The 25,995-nt window shown below is 39.4% G+C and overlaps 1 protein-coding gene across 1 annotated transcript in view; it reads right to left on the bottom strand.

The window, feature by feature from the left end:
• The window catches only part of ARHGAP28 (Rho GTPase activating protein 28), a 71,000-nt gene that overhangs the window by 21,845 nt on the left and 23,160 nt on the right, over positions 1 to 25,995 (bottom strand). The window contains exons 2-3 of the mRNA XM_010223269.2: positions 9,496 to 9,698; positions 4,928 to 5,145 (exon numbers count right to left, since the gene is read on the bottom strand). Of these exons, the coding sequence (XP_010221571.2) occupies positions 4,928 to 5,145; positions 9,496 to 9,698 (421 nt within the window). The remainder of the gene's footprint in view (positions 1 to 4,927; positions 5,146 to 9,495; positions 9,699 to 25,995) is intronic.

Below are 25,995 nucleotides of genomic sequence, written 5' to 3' on the forward strand. Positions count from 1 at the left end.
ATTTGGGCACTAGCAAATTACTAATGAATTGGTGTCCTCTGACAGGTTATGTACTCACACTTTGTCAGAGAACTGCAAGAACATATTAGTGAGCAAAAAAATAATATCTTTTCTATATGCAGCTTCTTTGGTTCCTGCTCCAGAAATTATTGTGCACTGTGTAAAAACGAGGCAAGAGCATGTGGTGCAGCAGGGAAGGGGCTCTGGAGCCCAGAGGGTGACTTTCAAGAAGTATCACTGTTTCTTGGCTGCTGCACTTTGTGCTTGTGCTCAGCAGTTCTGGGACTGATCGTAAAGACAAATCCGTCTGTGTGTGTATGTGGAGGGAGGGTAGCAGCTCATCTGCATTATGTTCTTGGATGAAAAGTTGGCAGTATATAAATAAGCTCTGAAGGGCAAAAATGGCTAAGCTGCCCCAAACCAGCCTCTTTTTTTTTTTCTCTGCTCTTCTTTGCATTCCCACTGGGTGCCCTTGGAGCCCCTCCTATTTCACCTGACCTTGCTATCAGATGCTGCCACCTCCTAAGGAGCAGCCTTCATCTTTCTACCAAATGTGCAGCCAGAGCCCCTATGAACCCACCCCAGGTGCACTTTAAATTGCTCTTTAAACTGCTAAATCGTCTGCTTATCAACAAGCAGCGATGCCTCAGGGCATTGCATTTTGTCTTCCCCATTTGTAGTCAGTGCACAGGAGCAGCTTCCAGGCTGATAAAAAAGATATTTAAGAGAGGCAGTCCTTCCAATTGTAAGCCCACAGTAATGTGGCAGTCATTTTATTCAGTTGTATCCTTTGAGCTTTTTGGGTAACAAAGTCAAATCTAGCATGAATAAAATCTCTCCTGTGAGAGTCTATTCAACAGCCTACAAACTTGATAGTAAACAGGATTTGAGTCACATGGATTTCCTTTCGGTAGAATGTAAAGACTGTTTTTTTTTTTTTTAAGGAGAACTTTTATGATAAAACCCCATAATATTTATACAAATGGTTTTGGGACATAAGAAAAAGCAATGTGAATTTCAGGTAGGAGTAAAAAAGTAGAAGGGACACTTAAAGTTGCCTCTGCAATTCAGGCAAATCAAACATAAAAGTAATTACTCCACTGCTTAAGATCCAGATGGAGAAACTAATGACAGACATCAGCAACTGGCTCATCTACTTTCACTGCCCAAAGCACATGACCTTGAAAACAGTATTCAAAATAGGGTTACACTGAATATAAAGTATATTGAACAATAATAATAAAAAAAACAACCCAGTCTCAATACACAGGTGAAATCAATAGCAAAGAAGCAGCAGTAAGCAGTTTTTGCTAAGCGCTTTGGGGCTGGGAAAGGTGAGATGAGAGCAAAGCTCTGCCACTCACACAGCAGTGTGGAGGAGCCTGAAGGCTGCTCTGGTTTGTTGCAGATGAATATGATGATATTCATGTATGATATGATGTACTTACTGAACCAGGAATGATTGGAAAAACACCAGATTTTTGCCTTCCTTCACCATGGGGGGAGTAATAAAGAAGACAAGTCTTACGATTATTTGGTGGAAGTGTCTTCCAAACAGAAGACATTTCCACCAAATATGCTTTTTAGTGCATTCATTTCAGAGATATGTATTGCTTCTTTAGTGAAAAACAAAGATTTTAGAAAAATTAGATGCTTCTATCTTGATGAATGCGAAAGGTCAAAAGTCAAATTCTACCTTTCCCCATATTGGGACAGTTTTATTGAATTGGCTAGGGCTCCAGTGAAGACAAGGCTTCACATATCCTGAGTTCTGTCTGCAAGTGATTCATTAGGCACTTCTTATTATCTGATGCTAAAAATGAGTCCAGTATTTACTAGCACAATGTACACAGGAATTTCCAATGGGAAGAGGAAGCCAGAACAGCACCAAAAAAAAAAACAAAAAAAGACAGAGATGAGATGAGGAGTCAGTTCTTTACTAGTTGCCTTTGTTGTATAAGATGTAAAAACAAATCACTGGAGCATTAGGATGACAAAATTCTATTGCCTTTCCAACAACTAAGGGAAATTAAGGAAGAAGAGGGTAGCTTTATGGATCCATTCAAGATTGACCAGTTGTCAGTGCTTTGGATATAGTCATATTTTCAAGCTCTCTCATCACAATGCCTTATCAGGCAAACAGATCTGGGTTAGTTAGTTGTTCTTCTTTAATTAGGACATGATTTTTCATGCATTGGCCAAGAAGTATGCTTGCAAAAACTCCTGAGTCATAGCTAGAACAACACACAAAGCTGTTGATGCTTCAATGATGCTTCATTGCCTCTCCCAGTAAAAATAATAGCAAGAATAAAAAAAAAAATCCCCCCTATTTGTATTCTGCGGTTGATTTTTCTAGGCTTTGAGCACTAGGAGAGCTGATAACCTCCATCGGAAGCGGCGGGGGAGCAGCACTTGGGGAAATCAGGCCACTGTGATTAAGAAACCTCCCAGTTTAGCTCTGTACTCTGAAACCCATAGCGCTGCCTTGGGCTCAGGGCAGCAGGAGATGGTGAGGGGGCAGATTCATCCCATGCTGCCCCCACCCCAGGTCCTGGCACCTGCCTGTGGCAGTGACAGCTGGGGGGGAAAGGGAAAAAATGGCAAAAGCAAGAGAGAGCAAAGAGAAGACACTAGGAAAAAATCTTTTTTCTCTATCCTTTTCCCTCCTGCCTGCCCACCCCAGATGACAACTATTTATGCAGCTTCAGAGGTCACCACTATAGTCCCGTAAATCTCATCTCAGGTGACCCTAGCGAGCTAATCACCTTTTCTCTCATCATTAGCCATAGAAGGGAGTAATCCATCCTGTGACCCACTCCAGGCTGCTGCAATGCTTAAATGGATGGGAAGAAGATACAGATCTAGTCTCCTAATAGGTAGGATTATAGAAAGAGTTATGCAAAGTAATTAGAGCTATTTTGATATTTACAGCACATTAACTTCTCAAAAAGCAGTATGGGAGAACAAAAAAACTCCTGCATGCTGTTTCAAGAAGTCTTTTTCTACCAGTTTTTTTCTTCTCCAGCAGCTGTGCTGAAAAGATTTCCCTTCCCTGTCCCCAGTTGCTCTCAGCTTTTGGCTGAGTTGTTTTTAATCTACATAACTTTCCCAAACTGATCCATCCTAAAGACTCCCCAACAGCTGTAGTGCTCCCACCAAAAAACAGTACAGAGATGAGGGCAGGTTAGACTAATTTTGCCTTACAAAGACTTGCTTTGGAAATGCACATTTCAGCTTCAGATGCTGAAACACGGCTCTGCTGCAGCAGTGATGCAGCAGATGCTCCAGTGGTGGAGGAAGGAGGTGGTGGTTGGGATGGATCTTCTAAATCCCGTTGTGAATAGCAGAGATAGCAACATTGGCAAGGGCAATGCCTGGAGGGCACGGGGAGCCTAGCAGCCCTTTAAAAATAAAATCTCCTTCTTAGTCCATCTGAAGGAGGCAAGCGTGTGCTCTGCAGTTGTGTTTGTGTATCCATGTGGGGAAAGGCACCTTGTAGAACTGTGTATTTTCATGGGAAGGAGGAGAGAGAAGTCTTAATGATTCCCTTTTCAATCTGATCTTTCAAAAAGACTGATTTGAAGGACAACTCTGGAGCTTCTAATGCTTTATCAAGCGAGAAACAGGAGAAATATAAGCAGGTTAAGAAAATCAATAATGTGCACATTTAAGAGAATGCACAAAACATCCATTTGGTGGGCTGCAATTTATTTAGAAAACTTATACGTTTATAATTTGCGTATATAAGTTATATGTATATAAGTTTTAAGGTTTGTAAGTATATGAAACAAGACAAACGTGCTGATGTTACAAGAAGTGCCATCAACTTTTTAATGTTCATGCAAACATGCCTTAGCAGTTTTCATGCAAGAAAGTCTGCCCACAGGAAACTGCTGTGCACTTCTGGATATATCTGTGGGATATGAGCACAAAGTTTAAAACGATCTAGGTGCTTACATTGGAGACCAATAAATTAATCCACAACCACTAGGTTTTTGGAATTTTAATATGACAATGCATCTCTGCTTTTGTTTTCCAGTTCAGTTGAAATGTCAAGCTTTGGGAAGAAGGAAAGGCAAATAGAAAGGTACAAAACAAATTTACAGAAAGAAAAAATTTCTTCGGGGGATTGTAAAGATAAAAGCTTTAATATTCTTTTCAAAGATGAGCTTGTGATCTTTTCTGGGTCTCCTACATAAACTATCTTGAATCACACATCGAAATTCATGTGTGTTGCTTTGAGCATTCAAATAAATTCCCATAGTTGACCGCATTCCTCAAAACAAAGGAATAAGAATTCCTGTAAGGATAAGAATTAGCATGTTTAGAGCTATCCTCAGGGAAGAGTGGATAAAGCCGCTAGAGGCAATGCTCATTTCTAAAGCCATGAAACAAATGAACAGTTAATGGATTTTTGTTTGCTATATAAGTGAAACGAAAATGCCAGTGTACTAGTTGCAATCATGCCGGCAGGTGTTTAATTGCTTATGTATATCTGAACCCCAGTTGCTTCATTAGAGAAGTTTTACTTCACTGCTGAGACTGCTGCGTAAATAGCAAGTGTCCCCAGAAGCCAGCAAAAATTTGAACAACTGCCAAGAGTAACTCACCAATTTCCAAAAAATAAGGGAGTAAATGTTAGTCTTGATAGGAGATTGCAGGAGGAAGGCTGGCAATAGATACAACATTATGTTACAGGTTAGTTGCAAAACTGTGCACCATCTCTATCAGCCCGTTTCTTCCTTTCCTCTCAAAATGTAGCAAACACAGCATTAAACATCTAAGCTTAGTGCCAGAAACTGCTATGACTGTCTGTACATTGTCAGCAAGAAAAGACTGCCTCTCTGGTAGAAGCTTTTATGAGCTACTTGCAAAAGGCATAAGAAATAAGCTCAAAGGCACTCACTAGTATGCATTAGCTACTTACAGAAGAGTCACTGATGCCAAAGATGTCTCGCACATCCCGGATGGTGTGCTTGTTCTTCTTCCTCAGTGTCTGCGTGTAGGTGTTGTACCTCTTCTGCACTGCTGCGGCTTGCGTTCGGGTCAGGGTAGACAGCAGGGCTTGGCCGTCCTCCTCTTCGGCTCCCGAGATCAACGTGGACAGACCTGCATCTTGCAGCCATTCAGCCTCCAGCTCCCCTTCTGCGGATGCAGGGGAAGAGAGTGTGTTACCAGCCAGGAGGGGAGGAGGTACTGTGGTTTGGTGTGCCAGCCTTCACCTCCACAAGTTCCCATTTCCAGTCTGTTACAGGCCGCAAGCGTAAGTTAATTTAGTTTTGTCAACAGACAAAACCTTCCAGTTTGACTGTCTATGCATGCAAAGAAGTATTTCAATCTGTGCATTAACATGCCTGTGTGAAAAAGGCAGTATAGGGTCTAGCCTGACACAAGACTGCTAAACACTGGGCCCCCATTCAAGAACATAAAGGAAATCCTTTTGGTTATCATATTACGCAGGCTGAAGACATTTGGCAGGTGGAAGTTTAGTAGGTGCTTGAGTTAAAATAGGAAGAAGTATTGAAGTACTGTATACAATAAAATACTTGCTATTTTGCTTATTAAGGATGAGAGGATTAAAAATGCTAAAAAAACCACCAACCCCAAAGCTAGGGATTCAGCTAGAACTCAGGCACTTCATAAAGATGCCGTGTTAAGGGAAACTTGACATCCATCTAGTCAAACAGCCAGTTTTGGCCAAGATGATTAAGGTTCAGAGCTACTCACTAAAGAGTAAGGGTTAGGCAGGGGAAGGTATTTTTAGGTAGGGGCTAAAAAAAAAGAAGAAATATCTGTCCTTGCATGTGAGGTGTCATCCTGATATCAAATAGCTGTAACAATATACATCCCAGGGTCTCTTTTTATATTCAGATTAGTGACCAATACCTACTTGAATCCTATTCGATAGCTGATTCACAATTGGATCATCACTGCAGTTGGTTCCACGGTAATGCAGTTCTACACCACATGAAAAAGCATTTTCTTTTCTAGGCCCCATATTAAATTACATGAATATCACCTGTCACTGTAGGATAGGGAGAAGTTCCCAATCTACCTTATCTGAATCATTCAGTAATCTTAACTTTTGCTGTCACTGCCTTTTTATTTATTTATTTTCTAAAGCAAATGATCATAAAATTTAAAAATCTCTCTTCACATAAGAGTTTTTTGGGGCCTTTATTTTAACTGCATCTGTGAATGACAGTAACGTGCTTTTGTGACAACATAATAAGAAAAATAACCATATTCCAACTTTGACTGAAGATCAGGTATTATAAACAAACATGTCAAACAGGAAACAGATTTGCAAAATGTTCCTTAAAACAACTCCTCACATTGCTTTTAATAACAACCTTGTATTCCCACTCTTCCTTTATTGCCTTGCTGCAAGCAGGCAGATTGACAGGTACCAGTTTATTGAATGTTGACAGTTACATACACAAAAAACCGAAAATTACAGGACTGGTCAGAAGAGGCAAGTGAAAACATTTTACGCATAATACCCCCCAGGACTTCACTATTAACTGGTTTGTCTCTTGGCAAAGCTCTATAAGAACACCTCCTTCTAAGAACCCTGCTCTAAGATGTCAGCGCGACCAGCTCTCTATCCTGTAGTACAGCTTGCTCTCACTCCCTTTCCTTCTACACATAGGCTGACAGGCTGTTGCTTTTCCTCCTTTCTAAGTTTTGAGATAGCAAAGGTCCTTCTGCTGTCCTTTCTCTTTGTTCCAACAAGCTGTTTCGTTTCTGCATGCTGCTGTTTCAGGATCAACCATTCATGTACCTGCTTCTTAGTTACACTCATTTTGGCTCTTTTCCTGAAATATTCTTTCCAAGAATTTAATTTTTAATCAGACTTGACTTTCATGGTGCTATGAAAAAAAAACAGTAAAACAGACATGAAATTCTGCCTGCTTACCAGCCACCCGTGTGACTTGCTTTCTCTGGCATTTTCCTTTTTCCTGTTCCAACCACTCTCAAACAATAGGCTAAAAAATAGTGACAACCACCAAAAGAGTAAAACTATTGCAGAGAAAGAATTTCTGTAGAAAATGCCTCAGTTTTATATAATGTATAGGTTTAAATGAGGGATAATAAAAGTAAGTTTCATTAAATATTATTTTTAATATTTAATTAATATTAAATTAATTTTAATTTAATTTAATTAGCAGTAGCAGTAGCTACTATATAGCAGTATCTAGACGCTGTAGTCAAATTTGCCAAACAGATCCCCACTGAGTGCTAATTCTTTTTTTTTTTCCCTCTTAAGGAGTGTTAGAAAAATGTGTCTGTCAGATTTAACCCCAGACAACTCATACTATCCCTTGAAACACTAAGTTTTAAAGGCAGCTCTGTGTATTTCACTGTCACCTTAAACACCCATTTAGGTCCTCTTCCCCTACTTTGTCATCCTTCATGTCACCCAGTATGATTTCTATTCTTTCTTACTGACATCATCATTGTAAGTATCCTGAGGGCTTCCTCTTACACATGCGACCTTGCAAAAAGCAGTATTGTGCTTTTGACAAAATCACGGGTGTCTGGTTGTTATCACCCTCTTGTTTTCTTCTTAAACATTCTGCATCTCTTCCTCTCAAAGACATCTCAAAAGGATGATGAATATTTGTTTTCATTTTACCCTGAGAATTTCCACATTGATTTTCTGTGTTTTGGCAAGGAGTATTAGCGTACTAGTATCTTGATAGAACTCATGGTTATTTCCAAGATTTATAATTCCAGACTGAATATATTCCTAAAGTTAATAACTAGAACAAGCACTCCCTGGTTGCGTGTGTTTATATGCGTATATCTGTGTTTAAAAAACAATGGTACAGTGGTAAATGAAGTGTGGAAATGTTTTGCATTTTACCTTGCAGTCTCATTTTTAATTCAAGTCAGAGAGGAAAAAAATCAATGTAACGTATTGAGGCACAATCAGACAAAGAATAACCTAGACTACAGTATGGTTTGCACAGTTGCGAAGATTTAGCTCAAAAGGGATGAGCGTGACTGAGAGGCCTCTGTGGATAGGGAAAATTTGCCCTAATACTGCCTTGACCGGGTAACTTTCCTGGCTCATAGATCTGTGACATTCCACTGGCCATGATGACAAGTCAGAGACATCCCAGTTCATGCAGAGAATTAAAGGTCATCTCTGCTCACAACAGATTCTCTACCTAGAACTAGTGAGCAGTATTCCCCATCAAGCCAGAATATGGTTGGAGCCAGATATGGGACACTTCCCATGATCGATTACATATTTAGTTGCTAAATAAAATAACCTTTCTCCTTTTTCACCCTTTTTTCCTGGTAGCAAAATTAACGACATCCCATTGCATGCAGAGGTAAGAAAAGTGCATCATCACTCACGTTAATAATTACACAGAAAGAATATGCCACTTTTTTGAAATCTATGCCTGGATCAGTTGTTCCTAGACTAGTGGTTACGATCTAGACTAGGATTGCAGCAGTTATCAGTAGGTCATGACCTCAAAAGAAATTCTGTTTCATCGCATAGCGTGACCTGGTATTTTGCGTTTGCAATATAATGAATCTTTAAGTGGGGTCATAACTGGAAAAAAAAATGAGGACTGCTGTTCTAGGTGTTATCAAATCATCCAACACAAAGCTGCACAGCTTTATATGTTTTTTTTCCCCAAATACATTAGAATAAAAAGAAAATGGAAAAATATTAAAGTAACGTAGTGAAATAGTAGTATCTTCATCATAACTTGTGCATGTGCTAAACGGTTTTGAAGAATGAGGAGACTGTATAATGTAGATATCCATAAATTCAGACTCTGTCTCTCCTTGAACTACACCTAAATTGGGCAATCTCGGATAAACAGGCAGTTATCAAACTTGTGATAGGGCTGAAAGATCTAGCTAAAAACCACTTCAACACTTTCATGACTTCTGCTTTATATCCTAAAAAAGCAATGAAGTGGAAAATTCCAGTGAACTATTTGAACTTTTTAGTCCCTTACATACATCTCAGTCAGTTTGGTTTATTTAATGCTGGGAACAAAGTTTTCCCTTAGTTCCTCTCTTTTCTAAATTATACCTTATTTGTCCTCCTGAAGCACAAATAAAATCAGCAGAAAGTCCTACTTCAGAAATCATGTTACTAATCTCAGGGCATAAACTCAACTGAATTCTTGTTTTTTTTTTTGTTTTTTTTTTTTTGTTTTTGTTTTTTTTTTGTTTTTTTTTTCCTCTGGTAACCTATAGTACATTGACTGTAATGTTCAGAATTGGAGTGACAATGACCATAGACCCAGCCTTGCCCTTTTGTGATTCAAAAAAGTATTATATCAATATGGGTTTAAACATATCCCCCAAGTGACATTAAGTGAGGTTTAAAAAACATTGGACCTCCGGCTCAATATCTGAATCATATTCATGCCTGATGATGGGAGGAAGGTGATCAGGGCATCGCTAAAGAGACAAGGAAAAGCCAAAATGCGTCAAAAAAAGCAATGTTTGTGTGCTTACCATCAGCAGGCTTGAACTCCAAGAGTGTTGATTCTCCAGGCCTGTCTTCACTGCTCTCCTTAATGCTCTCCACTTCACACCAGAAGTCCTCCATGGAGGTACTGTCCATGGACACCTGCGAGTTGGAACGACTGAATGTGGGAGTAGGTGTAGGCTCGTTGGAAAGCATCCTGTTAATCCTTCGACAGCGAGAGAGAGATTTTCTGAAATAGTGGAAAATAAAAATATGCTATTTTTTCCTGTGTGCCAGCTCATATCATGCACACAAGCCATGCAAATGGAGCTTCAAGTAAAACTGTCAGAAAAACAGGAACAAGATGCTGGAAGGAAAGTACCGAATTCTGCTGCTCTTCATTATCTCTGCTCATAGCAGTTATGGTTGTACATTGTTTTTGCATTTAATAATTTATCTCTTTATTGATCTTTAATGATTTATACCCTAGTTATACCCTAGTGGGGAACTCAGGAGACGCAATTTCTATTGCTAGCACTGCTAGCTGTAGAATGAGGCATTGAGAATGTATTTCATTTTCTTTGTGTTTCCGTTTCTTTTTCTGTCTTTTCTCTTTTTTCCTTACTGGCTGTAATGTTTCAGCAAAAACGTCTATGAGAAGAAAATTCAGCCTTGAGAACACTGAAATATTTTACAAATTCATCTTGACTTCACTGATGGTGTGTATAATAAAGAAAGAAAGAGAAACTTTGAATACTTAAATTCAGAAGTATTTCAAGTATTCCTTATATTCATTTTTTTCTTAAGTAATCGAAGTTAAGTTATTAAGTTAACAAAAATTATCTTTGAAATAAAATACAGTGCTTTAAACCAAACACAATGTTAAAAAGATATGTTTCACTAAAAATCAAAATTCAAGGTATGATTCAGCACAGTGATACCTCCCCTTAATGTTTTTAAAATATTTTTAGTAAAGCAAGGAATCAGGTCCTCATTCTTTTTTTCTTGTTTATTGCCATTGAAAATTCTTCCAACTGGAGAGAGTTATTTAGACAAAATTTTGTGAAATACCCACACAAATGTCTTGTCTAGGTTTGTTCTTCCACATTATTATGTGACTGTTATACCATAAACAATTTTTGTAAGTATAATTACAGTAATTAGAGTAAACGGTAATAATCACAACAATATCTGTACAAAAAAGTCAGGAGGTAACGTAATTATGGCAGCAAGCTAGACTACAGGAAGTAATGGAAAATTCTGTCATAAGGTCCTTAACTTATCTGAATTAATTCAAATGCAGTTTCCCTTTCTCTTCCTTTTCTTTATGGCATCATCCTGCCAACAGCCCTTTGTTTAAAACCACAGACATCACTTTTACTCCATTAAAAAAAAGATACTTCCTTTCAGCATTTCCCTTCTTGTCAAAGCTTTCAGAATGGATGTATAAACAATATACCATTTAATAAAGCAGAATGGATGTACTTTTCCCCTCTTGCACTGCTGAAGCTGCCTTGCACTCCTTACCCGCAGGGCTGGCTGCTTCTCTGCAATTACTGGAGTTTTTTTTTTTTTTTTTCCTCTCCATCATTTGGGTGGTCTAAGGCAATTAGCTCACAATTAATGTGGAGCTCAAGGTTAGGGAGCTGGGGTGGAAACAATGGAGCACAACAAATTCCAGCTGTGGACATTATCAGTGCTTTAAAGACAGCAAGGCTGAACTCCTCTGGCCTTTGCCTCGTCAAACCCGGGGGCATGTAATACAGACAATGCACTTGCCCATTTGTTAGCCAGACGCTGAGAATTGTGGCTTTCAGATGGATGATAGTGTTTCAGCAGAAAGAAAATGGGCCATTGTGCTATGAAGACAAATAAATAAAGAGAAAAAGAGAAATGCTATATTCAGTGTTTCTATTTTTTTTTTTTTTTTGTATTTTTTTCTCATTAATCACAGAATCACAAGGAATCACAGAATGGTTAAGGTTGGAAGTGACCTCTAGGGATCATCTAGTCCAACCCCTCTGCACACGCAGGGTCACCTAGAGCACGTGGCACAGGGTGGCAGTTTGAAGATCTCCAGAGAAGGAGACTCCACAACCTCTCTGGGCAGCCTGTTCCAGGGCTCTGTCACCCTCACAGGAAAGAAGTTCTTCCTCACATGGAGATGGAACTTCCTGTGTTTCAACTTGTACCCACTACCCCTTGTCCTGTCACTGGCCACCATGGAGAAGTGTTTGGCCTCATCCTCCCTACATTCTCCCCAACTGACAAGGGTTTGCTTTCAAACAGAGCACTGAAACTGTTCTTTTAATTAGGACAAACCACAGTCAACAAATTCAAGAATTCCTGACTCAAATGTGGTTAAAGCTATTTGAGTGCTTTCCTTGTTGCTTTCTCAGTGAGGAGATGAGAATCTTTCAGTTGGCTTCCACTGGCAAACTCTGAGATGGCTGAGATACATGAAAACATTTCAGTTGGTTGAATAATGCAACTGGAAATCATGGCCTCTTTTTCTTTCTGGATTCACCTTTCTCTGTACTGCATCAGCCTCAGCAAGGAAATGTGAGACTTTAAATATCATGAGATAATATTATACTGAGAGGCCCTCAGCTGAAGTTTTAGCTAGTAAAACAGGACACCTCAGAGCCGGCCAGCAAACCTCACATGCCTGTCAATGGGGAAACAGCTCTTGCCAGGCAGTCACTCACAGCTGTGAAAAATTGTGCTCTTTTGTTTAAAAGGTGATAGTGAACATAAATAAGGAAAAAGGCAAAACGTCCTGGCAATCCAGCAGCATTTGGGGCCCCTTTCCACCAGGCTCTGTATAAACCTGATGCAGGGAGTGAGACGGGCACTCTCTCTTTCCAACCCACTGCCTGTCTCTTCTATCTCTTAGTCTCTTTAGCCTGAGGCTGTACCTGAGACCCCTGTGCTGCTAAACTGCCCAACCGCCTAATAATTATATTGCTACTTATTATAAACCTTTGCTAAAAATAAGCCCTTGCATTTGATATACAACACAATTCACGATTCCCATTGCAGCAATCACAGGAATAAATGATCTTGCCATTCTGGAGGAGAGTTTTTTCCCTGATAGTGCAGCTGGCTCCAACCATTTAGTCATGGTCAGGGAATTTAAACATTTCCTGCCCTCCCAGTGCAAATCTCAACCATGACCCTTGTGCTCTCCAAGCACTGCCAGACTGATCCTTGGGCTTTGACTCCATCAGCGCTTCAGCTAAGTCAGACCACAGCTTTTGATTTCACCATATTAGGAAGAAAGACGCTTGATGTGTAGTTCTTTCTTGCCCACAGTGAGTATGTTATTTTGTCATATTACCATACCCAAAATCTAAATGCAAAACAGACCACGTAACGTGGCAACAACTGCTGTGACAACCAGCTTTACCCAATACATCTAAGGTTACTGGGTAATTAACATGCATTTACAGCAATATTAAAAGTACGGAACATATTTGGAAAATCAGCTGAACAAAGTCTCTGGAGAACTGCATATCTGAGACTTGTTATCTCAGCCCAGATTAAAGCAAGCTGTGTAAAATTCCTGTAGTGAGAAAGACTAGGCAGGGCTACTTTATCCTTATTGGTAAACAACTAAAGTTTGCTTCCAGGTGGTCTGGTACAAACTGTCTCCAATTATTCCAAGTCTCGCTCTTAAAAATTCACATTTCCAAACATCTCCAGCTGCCATTTTGACCCATATACCTGGAGCTTTTTGTCCTGGAGGAAGTGGTCCTGCTTTTATGTGATCATGCCGGTTGTCTCCATTTTCTCCAGCCAAAGTTACTCAGAACAGTCTCAGGAAAGAAAAAATCCCCCCGAGGAAGCAAAGAATATTCCTCACTACTTTAATTCATTCTTGAAGGGCACTGAGTGAACACTGACTCAGCAAGCTGCCAGCCTTTCTCAGAAATAGCTCTGCAACCCTTGGCTGCCCGTCACCTGGGGACTCTCCTAGCAGAAAGCCCACATTTCCGATGCCTTTTTCACCCTCAGGGCTTTCTGGTTTGTTTGCTCTTGTTCATACTAAACTGGTTTTGTTGTTCTTAAAGAAAATAGGGAAAGTAAGTTTTGTTAGATAAGTAGCAATCATGAAGCTCGTGCTCTGGTTCTTTCACTCTCTCCACATTGGCACCAGTGAGCTAATCTGAAAGATTTGCTAAAATTAAAGAGAGGAAGGCTCTCATATCCTGGCTTCCTAGATGGAAAATGCTGGGAGAAATATGGACCTTAAAACACCAAACAAAAATGACTGTGACTCCTCTGAAGGAACCAAAATTGTTCTCAGGGTGGAATTAAAAAAAATACCAAAAAGCACATAAACACACATAAAACCACACCCTTGAAAAAGGAAAGAAAAAGAAATAAAGAAAACGCATACTACAGTGGCCAACTTTACCAGGGCACCCCACTATAACAGGACATTGATCACAGAAGAAAGAAAGTGCCAGTAAAGAAAATGTGAATATATTACATCATAGAAAGCTTTCCACGGAAAGGGTGTTGCAAAGAAGCAGGATATTTCCAAGGGACACAAGGGGGCTGATGGACTATGGCTCTATTTTTGTAGTGGAAGACAATAGCAAATCGAGTCTACTGAACCTGTGTTTAATGTTCTGTACATAGGACTGTAGCATGTTGTTCAGAAGCCCATAGCACTCCCTATAGATTTGGGGATGGTCATGTCACTCCAGTAAGAAATTTTTGTCCTATTCCTGGAGTGAAGATTAGTCAAACCACACAAAGAGCTGGATTGGTGACACCTAATGATTGCTCACACACTGACTAATGATAAAGACATGATGGTGTTTTCAGCTTAATTAAGTAATGGGTGATAAACCATCTATGAAAGAGGCAGGGAGCAAGGCAGTCACCTCGAGGTAAAAACAACATTTAATTCTTATTTATAAAGAAATAAGACACCTTATTTTTGTGGAAGATTATGTTTCATTTCATTCAGCAGGTCCTGAACCTGCTTCACCACAGTCAGACCCATTTTTAGAAATGGGGGAGATGAAGGAGGCAAACTTACATGGTCACTTTAGGATTAACCGAGATTTGCCTTTCCATATGGTAACCATTGAATCTGCAAAGCTCCTTTATCCAAGGAAATCAGTAGTATGAGAAAAACACAGGAGTGGCTGAGTACAGGGTTGTACCCTCTCCCTAGATCTTCCTGTTCTTTAAGGGATAATAACAACCAACACCTAACAAAAATAATTGCCCTCCCTCCGCTCAACTCTCCTCTAATGTAAAATAAAGGGGGGGGTTGTAACTTGCACTGAGGGGGAAAACAAATTTCTTTCTGTTAATTATGAACTAAGTATTTTTCTTTTCTGAAATGGAACCAATCATGGATCACCTTTTCTCCTTCCCTCTTTTTTTTTTTTTTAAAAAAAAAAAAAAGAAACAAATTTCAGGAAAAGAAAGATTCCAGCAATTGAAAGTAATACCTCTGTGCACCGGTCATGGCTTGGTTTTGGACAGCAGTCTTCCCCAAATCTCTTGTTTCCTGGTTCCTTCCTGGACACTCATTTCCAGTACTGTGTTTGCTGTCTGCTTGCTTTCTCCTCTCCGTGCTTGGTTGCTTCTGCTCACAAAGGGGCATATATCTTAGACAATATGCCCCCAGCTCCATCTGCATAGCTCTGTTTCTGATTACCTTGCAACTGCTAAGCAAGCTGTAGGCAGGGCATCCTTATGTTTCACCTTTCTTGTGCTAACATCTAGTACAGCAAATATTTAACCTGTCACGCTCATTGGCCTTGTGGAGGTTTCACCCAGCCCCCCTCATAAAGAATACTCAAGTAAGATGCAAAACAGAATTTCATTTCATTGATAATGGTCTCTTCCTGTTGCCTAGCTAAACTCCAAAATCATGTTAGTTTTACTGCTCTTTGTTAAAAATCTCATTTTGAAAATTAGCTGAGTTATTATATTGCTGTATTAGCTAGACTTGAAAACCCATGAATTCAGTACTTCATATGTCCTGGTATTCTACAGAACATTCCACAAAATATAATTCTGTTATTTATTAATTTTGCATCTATAGATCTTTCTCCACAAACACCTTTTTGATGAAAAGAAAATTATTAATGTCTTTTAATGAGTCTTACATACAAGATTTAAACAGAAAAGTTTTAGAAGACTTTTTCTTCTAAGGCAATTTATTTATTCATAAATTATCTGTAATCAATCAAGGTACATACAAGAGTTAGTGAGATTTGACAGTAAAGTTTGCATGCTAGTGTTATCTGCCAGTATTTAAAAATGCAATTTCACCTTGGGCTCTTTAGCTCTCTGCAACACAACTTTTTTCATATCTGTCACGGAAGTCCTGCCTTTATAACAAGGGCCACATTGTGAGGGCTCTGTGGCTGACTGGTGGAGACTGTAGAAGAATCTCTCTCTGTTTCTGGGCTTCCAGTGTGAGGGGTCTCACAATCAGAGAGCCCCTTTGAGCTGAGTGAGTGCAAGGAATATGCTCTCTAGGTATTGCCTGCTGGCAACAGTGACCTTAGGGGACATGACCCAGACCTCTTTTCCACACTGGCACTTGCATCACTTCGGGGCTGGGCTAATGCACCATCAACAATGCTTGAATGCATCTATCAAAATCTGAAAGAGACTCTATTTCTTCTTCAGTCTTAAAACAAGGCTAATCCTAAAGGGCAGAAGGGATTCCCAAATGATTAGCAATAACAAGAGTACATTCTGCTGACCATTTTTTTTCCAAGTGAATTGGAGAAGGATTCTTTTCATATACATTAAGAAGCAGCAAGATGTGCTAGTTTTGAACGCTGAAGACTTAAAGACAGGAGCAAATGGCGACAGCGTATGTTAGACGTAAGCCTCAATGGCCATGAGCAAGATGTAAAGATATACAGATATCATAGCCTTCAGCAGGCAAGAACCAATTCAAACATCTTAAACAGCTCCAAAACATTTTAGTGACAAATTCTTCTATTCTGCTTGTGCTTTCTTAAGACCTATGAATTTTCTATGAAATGAAACAGCGTATTTGGGGCAGACCAAGATTTTTCAAGAAGAAACAGGTGATGCACTGCTGGTTTAGGAAATCCCATGTTTCCAGGATACATTTGATCTATTGTGCGTGTGCAGTATGAATGATTTCTGTCTGGCACTCCACACTCCCGTGAGTCTAAGCATTCCCTATATGTATGCTGCAGAGCTGATCAGGGCCTCCAGAACTACGTGTGCATCATATTGCTTATCTATTCATGTGGAATCAGGATCTCCCCAAATCCCGAATGTCTGGCCCTTGCCCAGAGAGATTATCAGGTAGCTGAGCAACCCAAAATGCAAGACAAACCCTTCAAATTCCACCTGGGCAGAATTTGAAATACAGATGTGTGGCAACCCTCTATATACTAATGTAAGCTTATATATCCTTGGCTTCAATTATTTGGCTAAGCCATGCAGTAAGCACGAGGCAGATGCATTTCATTCTGCAGCTGGGTGCAAGCAGCAATGCAGCATCTCATCCAAGGAACAAGCAAAAATGCAGCAGAGATGCAGAAATGGAAAGGAGAGGGGTAGGCATAAAGACCCTAGATCCAGGCTGATCTCTGGCGCTGTGCAAAGACTCACTCTGATGGCAGCACCCCGGGATAGCAGCGTGGGACTAGCTGTAGTGGAGGGACAGATCTCACAGAGGGTTGTGAAAAAAACGTTATGTCTCTCTTGCCTTCTAGAGCTCTGGGGGTGTCACTTGTAAGGTGACAGCAGCCCTGTACACCCTCTCCGGGAATAGCAGCACCTCAAGCCAACTGGTGTACACCATGGTGCATGCATCTGTGTGCCAGTGCAAACGTTAAGGAGATTAGGAAGAGTGGGGTAATGTGCAGAGTAATCCAGAATCTTCTCTCACAACAAAACTGATAAGCCTTTGCCAGCAACTCACACTTAGTCAGACTCATTATTTACAGCGCGACAGGATAAAATCAAAACTACAGCAAATGTGTAAGTTCTAGAGCTCAGAAAGAGCTTAAAAATTCAACAAGCAAAGAAGAAAACCATGCAAAACCTACAGGGAAGAATTGGTCAGTTTTAAAATATTTTTGGCTATGGAAGCACAAATTAGATTTTTTAAGGAAGGAGAAATATTAAAATACTTATCAGGAAAAAAGAAATTGCTGAGACATAAGAGGTCAGACTGCCTATAGCTCTAAGTATATCTTCTAGGGTTAGCTGTACATATGTTGCAGGAATATCTACATATTTTTCTATTTTAGTTCATTTTAAAGCATCTCTTCTTTTAAAGAATTATTATTAATACCAACTATTATTATCTTTAAAGTATTTATAGAACTTTCATTAAAGCAATAGTACTTACTTTCTATTTCTGAAGCATTTTAAGACACAAATTCAATCATTTTAGTAGAGTTAATATAACAACACAAAGAACTATGATATCTATTTTAGAGCATCTAGTGCAATGACATACATTGCAGCGTGTGCTATTTAGGGCCCTCGTATAATCAGTAAAGGGAATGGGGAAATTCCAGGGAATGAATATCTAAAGTAGACAGGAGCTAGGAATCAGTATTTATCTTTGAAGTTTTCCTTGTGCTTAATTTTAAATGAACTTCAGCTGTTACTTGCCCTTCCCATAATTAACTGCCTTTTATTATTAAACAAACATCAAAACTCCACTCACTGTGTGTGAAGTGATGGCTTCAGGTCCTTATTAGCTGTACTTATTTTGATGCAATATTGGGTTTTCCTTTAAAGGGGCTTAAATTTTGATGGAAGGCAATGCTTGACTTATAAAATGGGACTATGTTGAATGTCTAATGTGTCCACTTACATTTTAGTTATTTTTATCTTTTACAGCAATTCATGAGTAAACATTTTGGATATTATATTTAATAGTTTTCAGAGTGCTAGACTGAAGTAACATAAACCACAAATTCAAATTTTAAAGCTATTTTAATGAAAAAAATTCTCATGTGGTGATGATATTGTTAAATCTTTCTGCAGAGTGGGGTGCAACTTGACATTGTCACTATAAAAATCCTGGATCAGATTCTCAGATAGTTATAAACTGCTATAACCCCACTAGCTTAATTTATCCCATATGCTTGACTTCAGAACATGCTTAAATATGCTTGACTTCTCTGTGGTACTCCTCATACTGAAGTTAATACAAATCACAAAAATTGCATGAACAAATTTACTTCCCACCATTTTTTTTTCTCTGCAGTTCTGGGTGGCTGTCAGGCAATTCTGAGCCCTCAGCTTGTATTTTCCATGGTGTATTGTACTTTGTGGCATACTGAATCAGGGAGAAGGAATGACAAAATCTCTGGAAAATGCTGTAGCCAAATAAAAATCAACATGTGAGCATAAGTTTATTTCTTTGCCACTCAAGCACATCTGTAAAGGTGATGTGGTTTACTAACAATTTTTGACTATTTTGAGAACTAAAAACTCCCAAATTTTCTGAATAGAAAGTATGACTCCTTAATCAGGTGGTGTAGATGTGCTATCTGGAAGAATTATCTCAAAACACTATATTCCTACTTGCACCCAGAAAAAAAAAATAAAGTTCTCTTGGTCAATGGTGCAGGACAGCCTGTCACTTGATACTGGATGGCTTGAGGCAACATGAATCCTCCTCTCTCTCTATCTCCTTTTCATCCTTCCGTCTGCACTCTGAACCCTGACTTCTTCCATTCCTCTTGCCTTTTTTTCCAGAAGGCAAGTCCTGGCGGCTTCAAAGAGAGCTTCCTTCAGCCCAATGCAGATGTAGAGCAAGGAGGGATCTCTGTGGAGAGCATCGTGAAGGAGATACAGGGCAGCACAGGAGGGCCAGACACACTGGGCAAGGGAGGGACAATTGCATTGGAGGGGTGTGTTTCGCCAAAGTTATTTCGCATTCATATTTCCTTATCAGAAAAAGTCACTTACATTCTAGAAAATAAATCACTGAAATAACCCCAAACAGCTAGGCCATATTCATAGAGGTAAATCATCTTGGTTCTGCTGAAGCTAATGGAAATTTTGCGAATGTAGGTCCTATTTCACCTTCAATTTATGGAAAACAAACTATATTAGAACAAGTTTTTTGACCAGCTTTTTGAGAAAAACAAGACACAGCTAGCTTGTTTCTTATTAATTTACTCACATTCTCAAATTTATTATCTGGAGCTCTCTTCTCCCATTCAGGACATGCATAATTGCATAAACATAACTATATAAATACAGTTAAAAGAAAAAAAGAAAAGATGGATTTAAAATAAAAGCTAGTAGGAGATTCCTAGATTGGCCTAGAGGATTTTCATTTATAATGTAGCCACGGAAATATTTTTGCAAGAAGCTCTTAAGTTGCCAAGTGAACCAAATACTGTTAGCAAACCTACATGAGGCGATGGTGAGATGAATGAAGATGTAATGACAAGAGAGACCAGGACAGAGCTCAAGGTGGAGAACAGAAGCTTAAATCTGATGGAGATAAGCATAGTGGTCAAGGAACACCAAGCACAAGGTCACAGGTCTCCGAAGAACAGACATTTCCTTTTGCAGAGGAAACACGGAACATCAGAGCACAAACATCAAACCTATTTCATTATCATCTCCCACCTTCAACAGAGGAATGCAGAGAGAAAGAAAAAAGCATTTTGCTACACTTTGGCTGTACACTTCCTATTAACATGGTGTAAAAGAATTTTTTGTGATCTTGAAGACTTGCCTAGACTTTCCCTATAGAGGCAGAAAGAGCATCTTAATGGATATTGTTAAGGCAACCCTCTAAAATTCAAGTGGTAATTTTCTAATTTGGTTTGAATTATTAGTACTTTGTGCCCATAAATAAAATGACAGATAAGAATCCAAAAGCTTCCAAACCACTTCTTGGACTCCAGTAAGAGACCAAATTTGACCAAATTACACTTATTTACAACATCCCTAAAAAAAGGCAATAATAGAGTAAGAAAAATCACCTCTTAAATAGGAATACTGGTATATGGCATATAGGCAGTTTTTCAGTTTCCTTCAGCCACTTCTTTTTCTCCTGCTTTGGAGGAGAAAAATTTTAGATGCTTTAGATGTTTATCTATCTCAAATATTTCACCTATAAGCATCTGAGGGAAGTCACAACAGGACAGGTATTTCAAAGCTAGCTATGCAAATAGATTGCAGCTCCTGAAGCTGCTGGAGCTATGAGGAACACTCATATTTGCAAAACATGATGCCTTCGTCTGCAGTTCCTGAGTGATGTGAATACGTCCGAATCTTCCAAGTAGCTCTGCTGAAATCAGCTGAATGATTCTTGTACATAGGGTTTGCAAGCTCAAATATCTTAATATTGATATTGAGGGAGCAGGATGTAGCTCTGGGAAGTCTCAGAGGAAAACTCTTATTGGAGGGAAATATCCAAGACTCAGAAGGCGCAGAGAAATTATTTTATTTTAACTTCAAGCATTTAACTTCAAGCATAGGTAAAAAATTCCTGTTCATATTCCCCCTCAAGTAAAACTATAGACAGCCCAGAGCCACTCTAGTAAGTACCACAGTACCTAATGTAGGTACCATATTTTATAGCTATGGATTTATCATGCCTATTTTGCCAGCTGCTGATTTGTTCTTGCTTGTTCCAAGCTGTCCTCTGTTTACACCAGCTCATGCTATTGTGTCTTCAGCTGTATGGGGTACTCTTCAATTGTAGTTTAGAGTTTGAACCCAGATAAAAAGATTTTTTATGCTGTGGATGAAGATGGCAGAATCAAAGAATCACTAACTATTATCCCAGTCACCTCCTGTAGCATTTAATGAACTGTACACACAAAGGCTATTTAACTGGGGACACAGAGAGGTTGACAAATAGGCTTACTAAGGAAGGTAAAGTGATATCACTAAAATCATACAGATATTTTACCGCGTCAGAGGATTAAAAATACAAGAGCCAGTTTCTGACCTAAAACTGTTACACTATGGTTAATACAAACACTAATCTTCTGCAAGTCTCTCAGAATTTGACTGAAGCTTTTAACTGAACTTTTTCCACCCTGTGCACATTCTTGGCTTGATAGCCTATTAAAAGTATCTAATATAGCTATGCAAATGTAGTAAATAGTGTTTGAAAGCTGACAGGCTTATGTCAAATGAGTACAAGTTGTTTTGCACTCTGTTGTCACAAGTACATTCTCCTCTTTCCATTCCTGCCTAGATGAGAACCACGATCCCTGACTGGAGGTGAAGATTCACAGGTTCTCTATCTCCTAGTGATCATGTTAGATCTCCCACTATGCCCTTTATGAATGCTTCAAAGCTGTAACACTTTCACCCCATAAGGATACCACATTGCTCATCCATGCCTTTGATACACGTCTAGCCCGAGCTGTGGCAGCTCCCTCCTTCTGGAAGATTTCCAGCCAAGTGCTATATTTACATCAGTTACAATCGATTCAAAATGTTTCCGAAGGATTTTGAAATGGAATAACCCATCTCCAGATGTTTAATACAAAACAGAGATACTAGACTGCTTTCCTAGCCAGCAAAGGGAATAATTGTGCTAGTATCTCCAGTTCCCTTGCTGGAGTTGAGGAATACCTTGGTTGGTATGGAATCTATGCTTGGGCCAGTATCTCTTCTGATCTTCCCAGATACTATGGGTTATGCTTCTAAAAGTGACTAAGAAGGCTGGACAGCTAATTCCCATTTCCAGAATCAATTGCTGAATTCAGGAGCACAGGCCCTAGGGATGCTATAAATGCTCCTAAGTGCAAAGTCAATTTTGAAAGTGGCACTTAGGTATTTAAGTCTAAAAAGTACTTTTTTAAATCCAGTTTACCTGTGTCCTATTAAGCTCATTATCTTCAGAATTATCCTTTTTCTGTGAGCATTAAGTTTGACCAGTTTGCTGGTATTTTCACCACTTAAATTCAAACCTTATCTTTAAATTTGCCTTTGATTAACACAGCTGTTATTTATTCTTTTGCTTGGCAGGAATTTCTGCAAGACTGCCATAAAGTCAGCTTGTTTGTATTGTATTGTACTGCTAATCTCTTTTTCCTTTATGAAATACACACACAATATCCTAAGGGAAAGATTGCTATACACATATATGGATTCATGCTCATGTATAAATATGTATATCAAAGATCAGAACAAAGAAAAGGAATATCTCCTATGAGCTTTTGTGAAAGAAGTCTAGATAACACACAGAAAGGAGCATTTCATCAGGCATGAACCAAGGGATCAACATTAATCGTTTGCTTAATGGAAGTTTAATTCAAGATAAAAACGGAACAGACTTTATTGAAAGTAGTTGGAATCCTTTGGGTAGGAGAAAGATCTGTCAGATTAAGTCCTTGCTATATCATTATGTTCACTTTCATATAGTTTGGCATTTAAAGTGTTCTTAAAAGAATTCATTTTGAGAGACTTTCTAATAAGCAATTAAAAGAGTTGAAAAAAAATAGGATACTGTTTAGTGTTTATTTTCAGCAGAATTTGGCCATTATCTTGAAAGAGCATAATCAGCAGCTATCTTTTACCTATCTAGAGAGATCTACATTTCTCTTCTGAATTAGGACTTTGCAGTTGCACCGCTTGCAAAAGCCCTAGCACCGAGGAATTCTCACCGGGCAGAACAACCATTTCGATTTCCAGACAGGGTCCCTAACCCTGTGCCTGACGTTCCTGAGAATAGGAGCAAAACCAATGGTAAGGGATGTCTCAATTCTTCTTTATCCACATGAAAAGGAAGTCACAAAACTAGAGAAAACAGCTTGGACAGTCATTTATGCCAATCAGCACTATTTCCCATCTTGAATGGACCCTGTTGGGATTTGTAATGACACTATTGGATGAAGATAATTTATCAACGCTAGGCATACAACTGCTAGGAATATAATTGTAGAAATTTTACGTCCTGCTGATCTACTTCTCCCTTCTAAACAAATCAATCAAGAAACTAGCTAGCAAGAATCAAATCTCAGGGGATATTTGCCACCTGGATTTCCTCTAAGTGCTTTGGCATAGTAAAAAGAAAATACTTGCTCTTTCATCCTGATCAAAGTCAACTTAAATCTATTGTGTACTCATCATATTGGATCATGTTGGATGGCTCAGCAGCATCTGATGCCATCTGAGACTTCTCTTTGAACCCCAGTATGGGCCTGGTGCTGCTGCTACAGAGAGAACCACAGCAGAAAAAATCCTTGAAAAGTTTTCTGCAAGGCAAGGAGTATTTTTTTTCTGTTGATAATCATGACCCTGGCTCATGATACTTTATTGCATGAGAACTTTGGAACTAGGGATGTTGTGTTGGCCACTGCAGGGTGTGCAAATTGCCTTTGAGCGGAAGCTGCTGAGTGAAGCTCTTCAAACACTTCTGGTGTTTGCTCTGGAGGTGCAGAGATGTCAGCGCCTGGCCTGCCAGCCAGGGTGAGAAAAAGCCCCTGAAGCCCCAGCAGAAGGGATGAGACAGTCTGTCTATGCGTGCTGCCTTGCTGGATTATTGCTTGTATTTACTTAGAATCAATAAAGAAGGTTATGTTTTCATCAGAATGATGAGGGCATGTGTTGTTTTCCAGCTCCTTTAAACTTTTCCAATTTCTGTTAGGTAAACATTTTTAACTGTGCTGCACTACCACTATCCCTGTATTTTTACATACTTAGCAGCTGCAAACCCCTTCAGATGGAAATTATCCATTAAAGAGAGCCTGCACTACCTGTAAAACCCTATCTGCCAAGAGTGCAGAGCTAAGCACCATTTGAAAATGTGGATTTGGGCAATATATTTGTGAATGTAAAAGCACTTTTGCTTTTAAAAAGCAAATCTGTGCAATATGTATGGATTCATTGCTTAGATTGTCAGACCTGGCTTTTAAATTATATGACTCCTAAGTCTCATTCCTCCTTAAAGCTGGGCTTGTGTGAACCATGACTTGTGCAAGTTAAGCTGTGGTCAGGTCATTGAGCTAAAATACGTATCAGTATCAAAAACATATAGATGACATGAAAAAGTAGAAGTTGAAAAAGGTGAAATTCTGATGGTGAGTCAATTGAAAGCAAAAAAAAAAAACAACCCAAAAAACCAAAAACCCACACTTTGCTTAACTTAATCTGAAGCAAAGATTCTCTTGCCTCTCAAATGTTACCCTAGTGGCATGCATTTCTAAAATTGGGCAACCAGCAAGGAAAATGTATTCTAGCAGAGTATTTCTAGAAATCACACACCTTTGTAATAAAGCCTCATGCTCATTCTAATACTCGATTCTTGAAACATATTCTTGCACTAATTCAGCTTGAATCAACACAGAGCCTGCGTGTGCCCACCCTGCTGCTGCCTTTGCTTGCAGGACGCCCCAGTGTTTCCTGCAGCGGAGCATTTTTTTTGTGCCCCCCCCCCCTTTTCCTGCCCTACAAAGCTGGAAAATTCCACTGGAGATAACTCTGAGGGCTTGCTCGCCCTCCTGTCACTCCTCACTTAGGAAAACAAGAGGGAGGGAAGAGGCCGGAGAAGGCTGAGAATTTGCTGATTTAGGAAATGCCATAAGTCTTACCTCGGTGTAGGCTTGAGCCCTGTGTTATCCTTAAAGGAGTAGGACACTTCTGAAGCTCGACTTCTTCATGCTCCTTGTGGCTGTAAATCCTTCCTCAGCCTATGATCACAAATTCCCCTATTCTGGGAGCTATGTGACGCATTGGGTGCTCTGTCCCCAGTCACTCAAGGGCTAGAGGCACAGAGAGCAGCAGTGCTTCTGGCTCTTGTGGGAAAGAGGCTCACACTGCCCTATCACTATTTAAAGAGCAGATGCCTTCAGGATAAATCCTCTTAGTGTGCTTTCCTGTTTGTGTCAGAACTTAAACCTTTTGTCCATTTCCTAGCAGGAGAAATAAAGAATAATCAGCCCTCATTGCTTCATGATTCGGCAGAGTTCTTGTGTGTGTGGCTCGGAATAAAAAAGAGTTAGAGCTAATTTATGTGTTTTCTGCTAAAAGGATGTAAGACACTACCCATTAACATGACTCAGAAAATTACAAATAACCAGATATAAGTTAATGAGGAGCTCTCCCTGCACAGTGATTGCTGCTCCACCCTGTGCAGAACCGTAGTAAGAAGCAACGTCTGGGAAAAGAGCAGCAAGCTAAAGCATGGCTATTAAGAAATCAAATATTTATGGGGAAGCCTTTTTCCTATCTTTTTTTTCTAAAATATATATATATATATATATACACACTTAGATGAATGCAATTAAAAAACATGCACCTCGTTTTGTATGAGCAGTGGCCCAGATTAAACTTTCTGCCATAGGATAGATAATGTCTCAAAATACACTGTGCAAACCATTCCTTCCCGTAAGCAGTTGATGCAGCTGCAGGAGGTTTGAGAAACCACTTTTAAAATCAAAATGCATTTGAAATGATCAAGCTTAACTCCCTCTACTGAACTCCCTATGCATGGAATAGGTAAATTGGTATGGAATATTCACAGTGTTCCTGTCATCATCCCTCCAGCCCAAAGCGCGTGAGGAAAAGCTGACTTTCTGCTTACA

This window comes from Tinamus guttatus, unplaced genomic scaffold, assembly GCF_059628265.1.
Source record: "Tinamus guttatus ecotype Peru unplaced genomic scaffold, ASM5962826v1 Tinamus_guttatus_pri_ptg000203l, whole genome shotgun sequence".
Lineage (NCBI taxonomy): Eukaryota > Metazoa > Chordata > Aves > Tinamiformes > Tinamidae > Tinamus > Tinamus guttatus.